This window comes from Cebus imitator, unplaced genomic scaffold (genome assembly GCF_001604975.1).
Source record: "Cebus imitator isolate Cc_AM_T3 unplaced genomic scaffold, Cebus_imitator-1.0 Scaffold4, whole genome shotgun sequence".
In the NCBI taxonomy this organism is placed as follows: Eukaryota; Metazoa; Chordata; class Mammalia; order Primates; family Cebidae; genus Cebus; species Cebus imitator.
This window is the reverse complement of record NW_016107319.1, coordinates 15,412,261-15,426,829: the sequence shown is the minus strand read 5'-3', so window position 1 is coordinate 15,426,829 and position 14,569 is coordinate 15,412,261. Positions and strand designations below refer to the sequence as shown.

Here is a 14,569-nt window from a genome sequence, read left to right as displayed (position 1 = left end):
GAACCGTGCTGTTGGCCACAGAGCACAGATGACCATTCCCTGGGAATGTGGGTACTTACTGACACCCAGGGGTGACTCAGGATTTGTCCCGCGGTACACCGAGCTTCAACATTTACCTGAAGCATTTGACTGATTAATTCCTACAAACAAACAAACAAGACCATGGGGATAATTCCAGCATAAATACAGAAATCTGAGTTTGTAGCAAGCACTTCAGAGAAGAGCCAGCACAGCTGCTAACTGATTCAAACTTAAATGTGATTACACCTACTCTGCTAGTGCCTTATAAGCAGTGCAAAAGAAGAGAAGGTCTCCCCTGAGTCCACATGAAACCAAGATGTTCTCACTGAAGAGTTTTGGTTATTGTTATTATTCCACAGTCTAAAAGTGCAGTATTTTTCCTTTTGGCAATTCAGTCTGTCTCATGAGTTCATCCCTGTATCCTGATGGGTGCCCGATACATACTTCTTGAATAAATGAAAGAATGAATGTTGAAAGCTTAGAGGAGCACAAGAAGATAGAGGGGAAACTGGAAAGATGGTTGGTGTATAGCTTTCAGAATTTAGCCAAGAACTTCAGACACCATACCATGGGATGAACTTAAAAGAACCACCACATATTAAAAGCCAAGGAATTTTCTGGAATGCAATACCAAGAGCAGCTACAGCCCCATGCCATGGGTGAGGACCCCACAACGTAATACAACCCACAGAAACAGGCTTGGAGGGTACCTTGGCAGAGTCCGTGATGTTATCCCAGTAGGGGGCCGGAAACTCCAGCTTCCCAGCCAAGATCTGGTCAAAGAGGTCTTCCTGGAGATTGTTCTCACTAAGCCAGTGACAAAGAAATGGAAGAAAAGTCAAAGTCACCGTCGAGTTTTTTGACAGAGTGCCCAAGGGGAGAGTGGGGAAAGGAGTCCAGTCTGGCTCTGACTTGGCCATTTCATATATCAATTATGCATCTCAATTCCATTTGTGATGACAAAATTTTTCCTTTCAGACAATGAGCCAAAGAACATTTCCACAGGCTGAGGAATTAAAGAGACAGAGACAGTGACTCAAGACGTTTGCTTAATGAATGCAGAGTTTCAGTCTGGGAAGATGAAAAGGTTCTGGAAAGGGACGGCAGTGATTCTTGCACATGGTGTGAATGTACTTAGTGGTACTGAACTGTAGGCTTGAAAATGGTGAGAATCAATTTTGTTATTTATACTTACCCGCCCCCCCCCCAAAAAAAAAACCACAAACACATACTCAAGAAAATATCAGAATCCACAAATAATGGAAATCATTTCAGGAAAAAACAAATCAGCATCTGCCCTCAAGCTGTCATGGCAACAAGAATGGAAAGGCAGAAAATCTGAGTTCGATTTCCTTTCCCTTCTTCTTTCCACTTTAATAGCCAAAGATCGGTGGAACAGCCAACATATGAAAAAGTCATAAGGAGTTCAGGATCTGGATAAAACATTCAAGAAATAATTAGTTCACCGTTGGAAACTGACTTTCATTTAGGCTCACCAAGCAGAACGGCACAGGCTGAGGCAAACCCATGTCAGCTGCTCACGGGGGGGCATCCCTCTCACCTGAGCCTGACCATCCCACTCTCGGAGGTGCACTGACACAGTGAGTGCCTGATGAATGCGGGCTGACCTGACTTCTTATGAATGATGTCATGGAAATGTGAAAATGCCACCGGGAAAGACGTCCCCAATCTCCCACGTATAACTTCACCTCCAGAGCCCCCTCACTTGGTGGGTGCATCGATGGCTAGAGTGGGGAGCAGTGCCACTAGCTTTCCAGGCCATTACAAGGCCCCACGAGAAAGCTCAGAATGCGCTGTTGGAGTCAAGATCAAAATCCAGGAGTGCAAGTTAAGTATTACCCAGCAAGTGTGCAAACATTTCTTGGAATTTCTTCACCTACCATTTAGGGTTTTGTTACCAACCCCCTCAAAGGGGAACAGGGGCAAGCGTAGTGTCCTGAGAAACAGATGGTTCAGGAGAGTGTCTAGAGACCAATTCTAGGGCTACTGTGATGACACGCTGCCTCATTCCTGTTCTATTAAAAAGAGAAGAGTTGGCTGGGTGTGGTGGCTCATGCCTATAATCCCAACACTTTGAGAGGCTGAGGAGGGTGGATTACCTGAGGTCAGGAGTTCGAGACCAGCCTGACCAACATGATGAAACCCTGTCTCTACTAAAACTACCAAAAAAATCGGCCAGGTTTGGTGACATATGCCTTGGGAGGCCGTACCAGGAGAATCACTTGAACCCAGGAGGTAGAGGTTGCGGTGAGCTGAGATCACTCCACAGCACTCCAGCCTGAGTGACAGAGCAAGACTCTGTCTCAAAAAAAAAAAAAAAAAAGAGTAGAGTTTGTGAGCTTTGTAAATATTCATCACATTTAAGAGCAAGCCCAACTGACGGGACATCAGTGTTCCATGGAGTTTGGTGAAGAGGAACACTGGGGAGCAAGAGTCAGCACACATAACCGGGCCAGGCAAGAGAAAGAGATTCCCACTGCTCTCCCGAAAAGTGACTTCTGTGAATGCACACACATTTCTTTCTTAATGTCAAAATGTTTTCTTTCCTTTTCACTGTTATTTCCCTGCTGAGTGAACTTGGCTTACTGCTCCTTCAAAATGAGTACAGAATACATCTAAGATTATTAGATTTAGTGGAAAAGTTCAGAAAACCAGAGGGCTCCGACATACAATGTTAGAAAAAGATATTAAAAATAAGCTATTTCCACAGTCATTCCTTTTTGGTCATCCCTACCTATTATTCCACTCACCTCTCCCTTATTTTTTTCTGGAATCTCAAATTTGGATTAACAAAACATAAGATTTTGTTAATCCATATAGCTTTTATTTTGTTAATAAATAGTGAAAAAGCTGGAAGTGTGTGCACAGCAGTCATTTATAACAGCTGGTTCTTGGCAAAATACCGTGAGTCAACAAACAAAACCATAGGGTGTCCCAGCAATGAGAACGGGACCCTGAAGTATCTACTGTGAGTGGCAAGAGCTCTGACAGTCGGGGCCTGCCCCTCGCTAGAAAAACAGAAAGCTAATTTATCTTTCTTAGCAGTCATGTAAGAAAAGCTGCTCTGATTAAATCCACACTGGATTTGGTATCACACTGATACTCTGCAATCTGGCTGAGATTCTTCAGGGCACTTTTAAATTCTAAAACAATACAGCCTTTGGACCAAGGTGCTGTAAATCTAAAAATGTCCATTAAGAAAAACTTCAAAAACAACAAAAGAATTTGTGCATACACTCTCTTTTCAATGACAAGGCACTGAAATTCAGAAAAAGTAACATGAAAACATTGTAAGCTATTTCCCAAAGGATGTTCAAGCTTTCCACTTACAGCATTTTGTGCGTGTTTTAAGTAACATCAAAGATTTCAGTATAGTCATACAAATAATACTTTTTGTCAGTGACCCTAAAAGCAGACTTTCTTAGGCAACAACTAAAATTTTGGGTTCTCTGAAAAACCAATCTTCTTGGTAATGCAGAATCTGATGTTGAAAATGCCTAGAGGGAGATGGCCCAGGCGCAGTGGCTCACAACTATAATCTCCACACTTTGGGAGGCTAGGGTAGACGGATTTTGCCTGAGGCTAGGAGTTAAAGACCAGCCTGGGCAACACTGCAAGACCCCATCTCAATGAAAACCTTAAACAATTAGTGCCACATCGTGGTGCACGCCTGTAGTCTCAGCTACTCAGGAAACTGAGGCGGGAGGACGGCTTAAGCCAGGAGTTGGAGACTGCAGTGAGCTATGATCGCACCACTGCACTCCAGCCTGGTCAACAGAGAGAGACTCTATCTCTTAAAAAGTAAATTAAAAGGATTAAAAAATAAAATTTACAGCACGGGCAACAAAGTGAGACTCTACCAAAAAAAGAATTACACACACACACACACACACACACATAGCTGGTCATGGGGTGTGTGCATGTAGTCCCAGCTACTTGGGAAGCTGAGGTGGGAGGATTTCTTGAACCTGGGAGGCTGAGGCTGCAGTGGGCTGTAATCACACCACTGCACTCCAGCCTGGGTGACAGAGCAAGAGCCTGCCTATAAAACAAAAACAAAAACAAAAACAAAAAAACAGCAAGAGAACACAGGTCAAGCTACAACTAAGACCTGAAAAGCCTGAAGGAAGAAAGAATGAGAGATGCCACAGTTACAGAAGCTAAAACTGTAAATTCCTAATAACAATTTTAGTTTAAATGCTTTGGGTTAAAGTTGTCTTTTGTATAAAACAAAGAGGATATTTTGAAATATGTGAAGGACTTCTAAGAACAAATTTATGTAATCTATTTTATACCAAGCTTATTAACCATAATTTGAAGTACCATTTCTATAATTTGTGACATACATTTCTGTATTATAGTAGGTTATAAAATCTACCCAGAATGTCGCTGTGTGCCATGAAGACACTTCTGTAACACGTATTTAACATTACAGATTTTCTGTCATCACAATATGATATAAAAGAGGGAAAGCATTTTCTTAATTTTTTAAAGTAAGCTCCCTGGAGGTCTATGGCCTGCTTCTGATGGCAGCATATAAGGGCAGCAGCCTTCAGAATGTAGCTTTACTGCTTTTGATTAGCCAAACTTATCTCCGGGCCCCACAAAGAAGCTGCCCCCCATTCAGTATCAATCCATGATAAATACATCCTGTTCAGTTTGAGTCTCACTTATGTTAAAAAGTAAAAAGCCGTGCAAGAAAATCACAGGCTGCACTGGCAACTGGAAACACTAGAGGGAGTTGTGAGCACACAGTCCTCTCAAACTCATCCCCCTCAAGACCCTTTCCCAGCTGATCCCAGCTTCGGTTGGCCAGGGAAGGAACTCCACTATAACTGGCCCAGGATCACCTGTCATCAAGATGCACTCCCCTTCTCCACTTGACCAACTCCCGAAACATGACATCACTGAGACCAGCCAGGGCCCGGTTTGACTGTGAAATGGCCACGAATTATTCCCCTCCCTGTATGGACTCAACTCATTTTCTCCCACATTGACTCTCGGGTTAGCTGTTTGACTTGATATGATCAACGGAACATCAACAAGTGTGAAGTGAGCAGAGCTTGCCGTGTCTCTGGCTGCTTTGGGGAATCCTGCATCTACTCTCATGTGAAGCCCAGGACATCCCTGCATGATGAAAGCAAAGGGCCCATTCATCTCTGTTGTCCGAGTGGACACTGAGCCACCTACCAGGCATGCAAGTGGGGCCATCCTAGACCATCAAGCCCCGACTGAGCCAGCTAGCTCAGAAGATTCACTCAACTGATCCATAGAACTGTTTCACATTCCTAACCTCAGGGGTAGTTTGTTACTCAACAAAAGCTAACTGAACTATGCAGTAATCCTACAGTCTGTGTAACTCACCTAGTCAATGACCTTGGTGGAAGACCATGATGTTGACAGCCAGATGGAAACAGCTTTCCAACTATAAAAACTCCACTAATACCATAAAGATCTCACTCAAGTGCTGCATCTTTTTTTTTTCTTTTTTTTTTTTTTTTTTTTTTTTTTTTGTTTTTTTTTTTTTTTTTTTTTTTTTTTTTTTTTTTTTTTTTTTTTTTTTTTTTTTTTGAGACGGAGTTTCACTCATGTTACCCAGGCTGGAGTGCAATGGCACAATCTTGGCTCACCACAACCTCCACCTCCTGGGTTCGGGCAATTCTCCTGCCTCAGCCTCCTGACTAGCTGGGATTACAGGCACGCGCCACCATGCCCAGCTAATTTTTTGTATTTTTAGTAGAGACGGGGTTTCACCATGTTGACCAGGATGGTCTCAATCTCTTGACCTCGTGATCCACCTGCCTCAGCCTCCCAAAGTGCTGGGATTACAGGCTTGAGCCACCGCGTCCGGCCTGCATCTTTCATTAATGCTAAATCCTTGTGACTTCCAGCCCTGAGCTAAGCACTCCCCTCATGCTCTGCTTATTCTCCTTGATAGACAGTCTCACGAGGTGTGACTTTATCTATAGCATAAGGCTTTCAAAAGTAGAGACTGACATCTGTCAGTCTTATGTTTACTTCAATGCCAATTAAAAACTTGTTCAACTTAATGGAAAAACTGAGAATTTTAAAGATAATCCTGTCAACTTTTCTATATGTTTGAAAATTTTCATAATAAAGTATTGGAGGGAAAAGAAGATAAAACCATTTTTCACTGACTGACCCAATCCAACACTATAAACACCATGCCATAGGCTAAATGTTCATGTCTCCCCAAAATTCATAGCTGAAACCTAATCCCCAGTGTGATGGCAGTAGGAGATGGGACTTTTGGGCAGCCATGCTTTGTTAAGGATGGAGTTCTCATGAATATGATTAGTGCCCTTATAAAAGCCCCCAGAGATTGCCTTGCCCTTTCCACTACATGTGGTTAGAATGAGGAGATGGCTCTCTAGGAACCAGAAGTGAGCCCTCAACAGTCACCAAAACTGCCAGTACCTTGATCTTGGAATTCCCAGGCTCCAGAACTGGAAGGATTAATGTTCTGGTGTTTATAAGCCACACTGCGTATGGTATTTTGTTACAGCTAGCCAAACAGACTAAGGCAAACCATGACTTCAGCTTTCATCCAACACTTTATTCCTAACACTTAAAATTCTGCCTGGCACACACTAGGTACTCATTAGAGAGTTATAAAAGGAAGAGACTAAAGTGAAAATAGACCAAGAAAACTCAGAAGAAAACAGAACATGCATGATCAGATGAACTTCTGCTTCAGAGTAATTCATTTGCTCCAGAGGGTGAGATGAAACTCATCAAAAGAGCTGTGGCTGAAGTCCCTCACTCATCCCTTGCACAAAGGCTGCCGTGCCAGCGATTGTGCTCCCGTGTCCTGCTCAAACATGCTGACCAATGTCAGTGGCCACCGTGCTCCTACCAGGTGAAAAAAATGGCTACCAAGACTCAGCCAGTCTGTGTGTTCCTAGGCCTATTTATACCACAAGTGTTTGTAATTCTACTTCTTAAATGTTTGTGAACCAATAAAATGAATTTTAAGAAGAAAGAGTTCCTGTTTCTATGAGAACAAAGCTGAATGCTTTGGAAAGATTACATAAAAACTGCTGTCTAGGCCTGGCGTTGCAGCTCACACCTGTAATCCCAGCACTTTGGGAGACTGAGATGGATGGATCACGAGGTTAGGAGTTCGAGACCAGCCTGGTCAGCATGGTGAAACCGTGTCTCTATCAGAAATACAAAATATTAGCCGGGCGTGGTGGCGTGCACCTGTAGTCCCAGTTACTTGGAAGGCTGAGGCAGGAGACTTGCTTGAACTCAGCAGGCAGAGGCTGCAGTGAGCTGAGACTGGGCCGCTGCACTCCAGCCTGGGTGACAGTGCAAGACTCCATCTCCAAACAAAACAAAACAACTGCTAATTGAGTGACAGAGACCACTACGAAGAACTGGAAGAAGACATAGCTGGAAGGATGTGGACTGCTTCACAAGGCTCTTTAAATCTTACTGTCATTTGAAAAGATGGAGAAATTGGATGTGGTAGACACCATATTATGGTTTTATTTTTATGAAAGAATCAATACCAGAAACTCGGAGGACCAACCGAACACAAAGCGAAGGCCTTGGCCTCACACCCAAAATGTGCTAATGAGAATATACATTAACAGGCTGTAAATTAAGATAAAAAGTAAAAGGTGTTTTATGTAATTTTAACCAGTCTTGACTGCCAGGAACGAAGTGTCTGCTTCTGGACCCAAGAAAGAGCATTTCCAATTCAAATACAGTCACCCAAAAGGCTGCCTACCTTCGGAATGGTGGGAATCCACAGAGTAGTATGTATGTAATCACGCCAGCTGCCCAAATGTCCACTTTCAGGCCATAGCTAGGAAAACAAAGTGGGTGAGGGGGAGAGAAATGATGACTCCCAAGAACCTTCCATGGCACTGGAGTACTGCCTTTATTTGTTAGGAAAATGATTATTTTGGTATTAAATTATTCATTTCACCTAGAGATGAATGAATCACCCTACAGAAGAAGGCATCTGTTTCCACCAGCCTAACCACAGTCTTGGTGACTACTGCCATATTTTCAAGAGTGGCCTTGGGACACAAGTCCAGGCCAGGGCTCTGGCCAGATAAGCATAAACTCTGCTTCTTGAGGTCAAAATCATGGTGTAGGCAACAGCCTCTCTCTTCTTTCCATTTTCCACCTTCCCAGGAGGCACTGTATATACAAGCAGCAACAGCAACAAAAACAGACCTTTCTCACCAAAGTGACAGTACTAACCAGGCCCAGCAGACGTCTTACCCAGTTTCAGCAATGATTTCTGGAGCCACATAAGTGGGTGTGCCACAGACTGTGTATAAAGGGCCTTCTACCACAGTAGCAAGCCCAAAGTCTCCCAGTTTCAAAGACTTGGTTCCATCGGGATATTCACACACCTGAAACAGAAATCAGCCAACAATCAGAAGATTTTTTTTTCCTCAACGATGGCAAGAGGGCTCTTGGAATTAGGCAGAAAGGACACAGACACATTTACTATTAAACTCTAATGAAATCCCTCCTTGTGATTATTTTTTTGAAGACAGGGTCTTGCTTTGTTGTCCAGGCTGGAGTGCAGTGGTGTTGGCCACAGCAGGCTCAAGTAACCCTTCCCCAACCAAACCCCACCCCAAGTGGCTGGAACTACAGGTGCATGCCACCACACTAAGCTAATTTTTAAATTTTTTGTAGAGACGAGGTCTCCTTATATTGCCCAAGCTGGTCTTGAATTCCTGGGCTCATGAGATCTGCCCACCTTGGCCTCCCAAAGTGCTGGGATTACCGCGCCTGACCCCTCCTTGTGATTCTAACACCATGATTTATCTTGGTTACTTAAGTGCTAATTTTTTTCTCTTCAAATTCTGCATGACTGTGGGTAATCTGGAAAAAACATTTTCCGCTTTTGCAGAAAGTTCCTTATCTAGAAGTCAACGAACACACGTGCTTGCTTCCACAGTAGTTAGGGTGCAGGCAGCTGCGTACCTGATGGGCATGAGAGAGGCCTCTAATCCTGGAGGTAGACACGGACCTTTATTTGGAATTTGCTGTGTGTGATGTACTTGACAGCCCAAGAAATGGTGTATTAAGTGTTCACCAAAGTACTCGGTGACCTCCACAGGGCTAGCATGTTTAGTTCAGAAAAGAAAATTAGGGGCAGCGATGGGGTCTTTGTTGTCTGGACAGTCAATGATGAAACATAAACATGATATAGGGGAAAACCTTGGAATTTTAGAAAGAAAATGACCTTTGGGATCAAGCAGCCTGAACCTCCGTAACAAATCCACATATCTCCTGGTTGTGTGACCTTTGAAAGTCACATAATCTCTGAGCACATTTCTTCATCCATGAAGTGAAATAATGCCAATAACTTCCTTGTGAAGTTGGTGTGAAGGCGAAATGAAACAAACCTCAGATTGGGGCTCAATAAATGTTCCTTCATTGTGGGTAATGATAAAGGAGAAAAAATAAAAATGTAAAAAAATTAAAAATGTCCTTTCCATGTCCTGGAAGGACTGGCTGATTAGATAATTATGACATTGGAAAAGGTTTAAAAATGCTGGTGGAGATGTGAATGTTTATGCTTAAATTTAAGAACCTTTCTAGAAAGCATTTCAGCAATATATAGCATATTTCTTTGTATCAGTTATAACCTTAGACCCAGTAAGTCTACTTCTCAAAACCTACTCTAAGAGAATAGAGATGGACCCAAATGTTATATATAAAGATGCCAATCTCGGAATTTATCTATGACTTTTAAAAACTAAAGGCAACATAAATGGCTAACAGGGCAATGACTAATTATGATATAATATTACCATAATAAAATACTAGTTTCTGATAAGCACTTTTCAAATATATTAATCATAAGGGAAACAGTCACTATTACACAGAATAAAAAATATGCCTAATTATGTATAAAATACTCAAAATGTTAACAAGTTTATCTCTAAGTGGTAGCATGAAGGATTAATTTTCTGTATACTTTTCAGTGGCTTCTAAAATGTTTATAATTAACATGTATTGGTTTCATAATAATTTTATATATAAGCAAAATATGGAATAAATAGAACTTTAAAAGTTACATTCTAAGAGGATATTTTAGAAGCAAACAAGGGCATATGACAGCATAATTCAGATTTCACCATGCAATCCTGAACCTCAGTGTACAGTTATTTGTGTCTTAGACGTCCATTTCCAAAACATGGAATTTCTGAGAAGAATAAACTGCTGCAGGGGCCCAGTCTATACTCATTGTAATGCCTATTTCTATTTTTCTATTTTAAGCATATTTAGTTTGCTTTGCCTCATATTTTACTGAACCAGGTATTTATCTCAACCACTATTAACTGTAGAAGGAGAAAAATTTAGAAGATGATGTTTTTTCAAGATAAGCATGTTAGCAATATCATCCATTAGTCTGCTACTTAATGAGGGGGAGTGATTTAAACAGTCATCAGTAAAAAGCATGGAGAACTGCAGGGCTCCCCCAGGCCAGTGATTCCCCAAGTTTTACAGGCATTTTAAAGAGGACAGCACTGAAACACCTTCCCTTACCTCTGATGTCCTTATCCATTTAATAAGAATATGTTTCACCTTTAGTATCTGAATAACATTTTTCAGTCTTATAAGCTCAATACACATCCCTACCACATACCTTTATGACTTTAAAGTTTCACAGGAGTAATGATGAGGATTTTGAGTCCCTCATAGATATTTTCAATTCTGAGTCAGCCCACAAGTCAGCAGCAACATTTTCAAAGATATGAATGACTAAAGTAACAGATTCCAGATTCTTGGTCACGTCACCGTCTTAGGAAAACTTTCCACCCATTATGTTTAATGTAAACATGAACAAGAACAATCTGATATAATTACAGTTGCAATTTATAATGCCTTTACCCAAACCCATACTTTGGAAAGAAATTTCTTAAGTAATGGCAGTGATAAGAACGTTATAAGCACAGCTTCCTAAATGTCTGTATCATGAGAGTAAAAAAAAGTTTTATTAATGTCACTGTTATTTTGTTTTTACAACTTAAAAATATACTCATTAGGTACAATTTTTGAAAAATAGTGTTTATTTTAAGGACTCCATTTAGTGATGCCTAGGGGTATTCAGGGGTTGCTGTCAGATACTCAGAAGTCTCTGAAGTCCTGTTTTTCACATCCTGTATAAATAATTCAGAGTCAGATGCAGGAGCATAAATAGAAAGGGACTGAACAGTCTATAACTGCTGAATTATGTCTGTGCAAGTGATATTCCTTGGCTAAACATCAAAAAGGAAGTGTCATTAGGGGCAGACAAGCCTGAAATCATAATATTTTATCTGATTCATCTCTCCCCAATGCTAGACACAGAAGCAAATATGTCTAATATGAATACATTTCAAATCTTAGTGGGAGATTCTCTTCAAAGCAGGGAGAAATTATACCTTTATCTCTCTCTAGATAGATACAGAGACACACACAGCATTGCTTTACAAACAATTGACTTTAGGCCAGATGTGGTGACTCATGCCTGTAATCCCAGCACTTTTGAGACTGAGGCGGGTGGATCACCTGACGTCAAAAGATCGAGACCATCCTGGCCAACATGGTGAAACCTTGTCTCTGTTAAAAATACAAAAATTAGCTGCGCATGGTGGCACATGCCTGTAGTCACAGCTACTCAGGAGGCTGAGGCAGGCAAATTGCTTGAACCTGGGAAGCAGAGGTTGCAGTGAGCCGAGATTGCACCACTGTACTCCAGCCTAGCAACAGAGCAAGGCTGTATAAAAAAATTGACTTTAATAAAGATGTGAATAGATGAACAGGGGCTCCAAAGGCTTTCTGTCAGGGTTCAGGTCTCCCCAGAAACTGACATTCTCAAAGACAGATTTCAAAATTCTTCCACACATTATCTCACTGGACTTCTATAGCCACCCCACTGGGCAATTAGGAAGAGAACAGTTACCTCCATTTTACAAATGAGGAGACTGAGGCACACAGCACTCAGGTTACTAGTCATGTGGCCAGGCAGGGGCTCCAGCAAGGACCATTATTCGTTGTTCTAAAGCACCATTCTACAAGATTCTGTACCTGAAAAACAACTGGGTAGGCCCGCCAGAACCCTGACTACATCCTGCACTTACATACAGATTTTGAGTGAATTTAAACAATCACAACTGTGAGAACTCCAGCCCTGCAGTGTTCAAACATCCCACTACAAGCTGTGAGATGCTTCTGTCAAAAGTTGCTCTCAGAATGCAAAAACAAAAAACGCGAGGAATGCAGATCCCACATACAAAATGAACACTGCATGTTCTCTAAATAAAATGTCAACCTGATGATTTAGAAGGACTTCAAATATGAGAAACCAACCCTCTTCTCTCCCCTGTCCCCAGAACTCCTGGACAACCTGAATTTATCACTGGTCTCTCACAGTTAACTCTGACACGGCACCACCAGGCTGTAACTCACAGCATTAACGGCCACCCCTGTGCTCCCTGACACAGCTACCCATACATCTCCACTGGCAGGGTTTTAAATTATGATGCTGCTTACCAGAGAGGGGGATGCAAATCAGATGTCTGAATGATCTGGTGTTTAAAAACTGAATTGGTTCTTAGAGCAGGAAGAGGCTGACAGTCACTCTGGGTATTTACTTTTAGTATCTCAATGGCACTCTCTCCTCCCAAGCCAATGCCAACCTGATGACTAAATCTAGAAACTGCCAAGCGATCTAGTTAGGTTTTCCATGGCAAACACACATTTTACTGAGATATATGAGGCTAAGGTTGTTTCTCAAGGCTCTAAGGTTGCTTCTGAAGGCTCGACAGAGCCTTTGTGCATCACACATTCGCCTCTTCCAGAGGTTACTTTTACCCTCTTCTTCCTTCTCCTCCCTTTCTGGAGTAACACAAGGGAGTTGGTGCAGGTTTGAGAAGGGATGGACGCTAACCTAGGACAGATGAGACTTGAGGAGGAGTGTGATTCTGATTTCCTGATTGCATTCTGAGACTCATGATGTTGGAGACATCAATCCCCATTACATTATTTACTCTTTTAAATTTTTTAAATTTTAGCCAATTCTCATGAAGAAGTGAAAAACATTATCCACCCTGATGTGTGACAAGAAAGGTGTCAGATTCTTTACATCTATTAAGAATCTGTGAGTGGAAAAGAAAAGAAACGGGAGGTGAGACTGAGATCTGTGAGCTGGGAAACGGATACTCCCTGGTTTACAGGGAAGCTCACAAGCACCCGAGTCACCTTCTTTGCTGGGCCTTAAATCAGGGCTGCTGGACAGGCTGGCTCCAGGGGTTCCCTGGGAACCTGTGGCTCCCATTAGTGCAGAGAATGCAGTAACTGAAGTCAGTGGGGCAAGGCAGGGTGTGGAGAGCAGGAAGCAGTCAAGGGGGTATCCTCATGAATGCCCCAGTGTTTGTATCTGGCCACACCTGAAGTAAACCCTGTGAAGCTTTGTTTGTGAAGTCCAGGCCAAACTCAGTCTGACAGTGGAGGAGCGTAATGAGCTGCAAGGTCCCGATGGGCAAGAGGCCTATTGTGAGGAGAGAACGCCATATCCTTACTTTCCTCCTGAGGCTCAGTTTACAGCTCTGTCTCCATTCCTTGTTAGAGTTTATAAAACCAAGTCCACAACCCTTTTTCTTTTTCATTTTGTTTAACACAGAGCAGGGATATTTCTTTTCCTAATAAGAAAATATAGAAATGAAATATAATTCCCTCAAGCCAGAAGACAGTGAGATAAAGTTTCACATACTTTTAAATGGACACTCAGAAATCATCAAATGATATTATCAAAAAGAAAAGATGGGTCCTCTGGATTAGATTAGCCAAAAATAAAAAGTCCCCAGGATGGCTTCAGAAGCTGTGCATCAGTGCATATTCCTTTCAGCAGTTATTTGTGTGGTGCTTACAATAGGCTGTAGAGGCTCACGCTCTGGCATGAGTGTCAGTGGCCAGCTAGCAAACACTCTGCTGTCCTTTATGTGTTTACGTGGCACTGTCCAGGCCACTGGAGATACAAAGATAACTCAGACACAAATCTTGCCTCCACAGTGCTTACAATCCCAAAGAGACAGGCAAGTACATGTTAAAGGTCCCAACACCATGGCAAGTGCAGCAGAAACCCGAGGTAGCTGTGACTGAACTCTGTCTAGAGAGGCCAGGGTGTCAAAGAAGACTTCACTTTTGCTCAGTGTGTTACAAGATGAATGATTTACTACACCGTTGGAAGAGAGGATGCTGCAAATGAAGACCAGTATGGACAGAAGCAATGGAGGTGTAACGCTGTTGGTAAGTTTTAACTAAAAGCTGAAGATGGAGGAAACGGTGTTTGGATTAACATGATGTAAAAGACTGAGATAAGCTTGCCTCCCAAGCAGGAATGAGGATGAGATCCCTGAAAGGTGGAAAAAAAGAAGTCAATTATCTCATGTGTATTTTTGGGGGTTGGGAGGAGTGTAAGTGCCAAATTTCCCAACCAGTTTCTCTAAAATTCCTCCATAATATGGTCATGAGGATTGGTTCT

General features: G+C 42.1%; 1 protein-coding gene across 7 annotated transcripts in view; it reads right to left on the bottom strand.

Annotated features, from left to right (window-relative positions):
• The window catches only part of DCLK2 (doublecortin like kinase 2), a 201,251-nt gene that overhangs the window by 8,687 nt on the left and 177,995 nt on the right, over window positions 1–14,569 (bottom strand). For all 7 annotated transcript variants that reach the window (XR_001827107.2, XR_001827106.2, XM_017534944.2 and 4 more), the window contains 4 exons: window positions 8,302–8,435; window positions 7,799–7,876; window positions 732–828; window positions 60–140 (listed from right to left, as the gene is read on the bottom strand). Coding sequence is in view for 5 of the 7 variants with exons in the window: in XM_017534944.2 (XP_017390433.1) it covers window positions 60–140; window positions 732–828; window positions 7,799–7,876; window positions 8,302–8,435 (390 nt within the window). In the remaining 2 variants the exon portion in view is untranslated. The remainder of the gene's footprint in view (window positions 1–59; window positions 141–731; window positions 829–7,798; window positions 7,877–8,301; window positions 8,436–14,569) is intronic.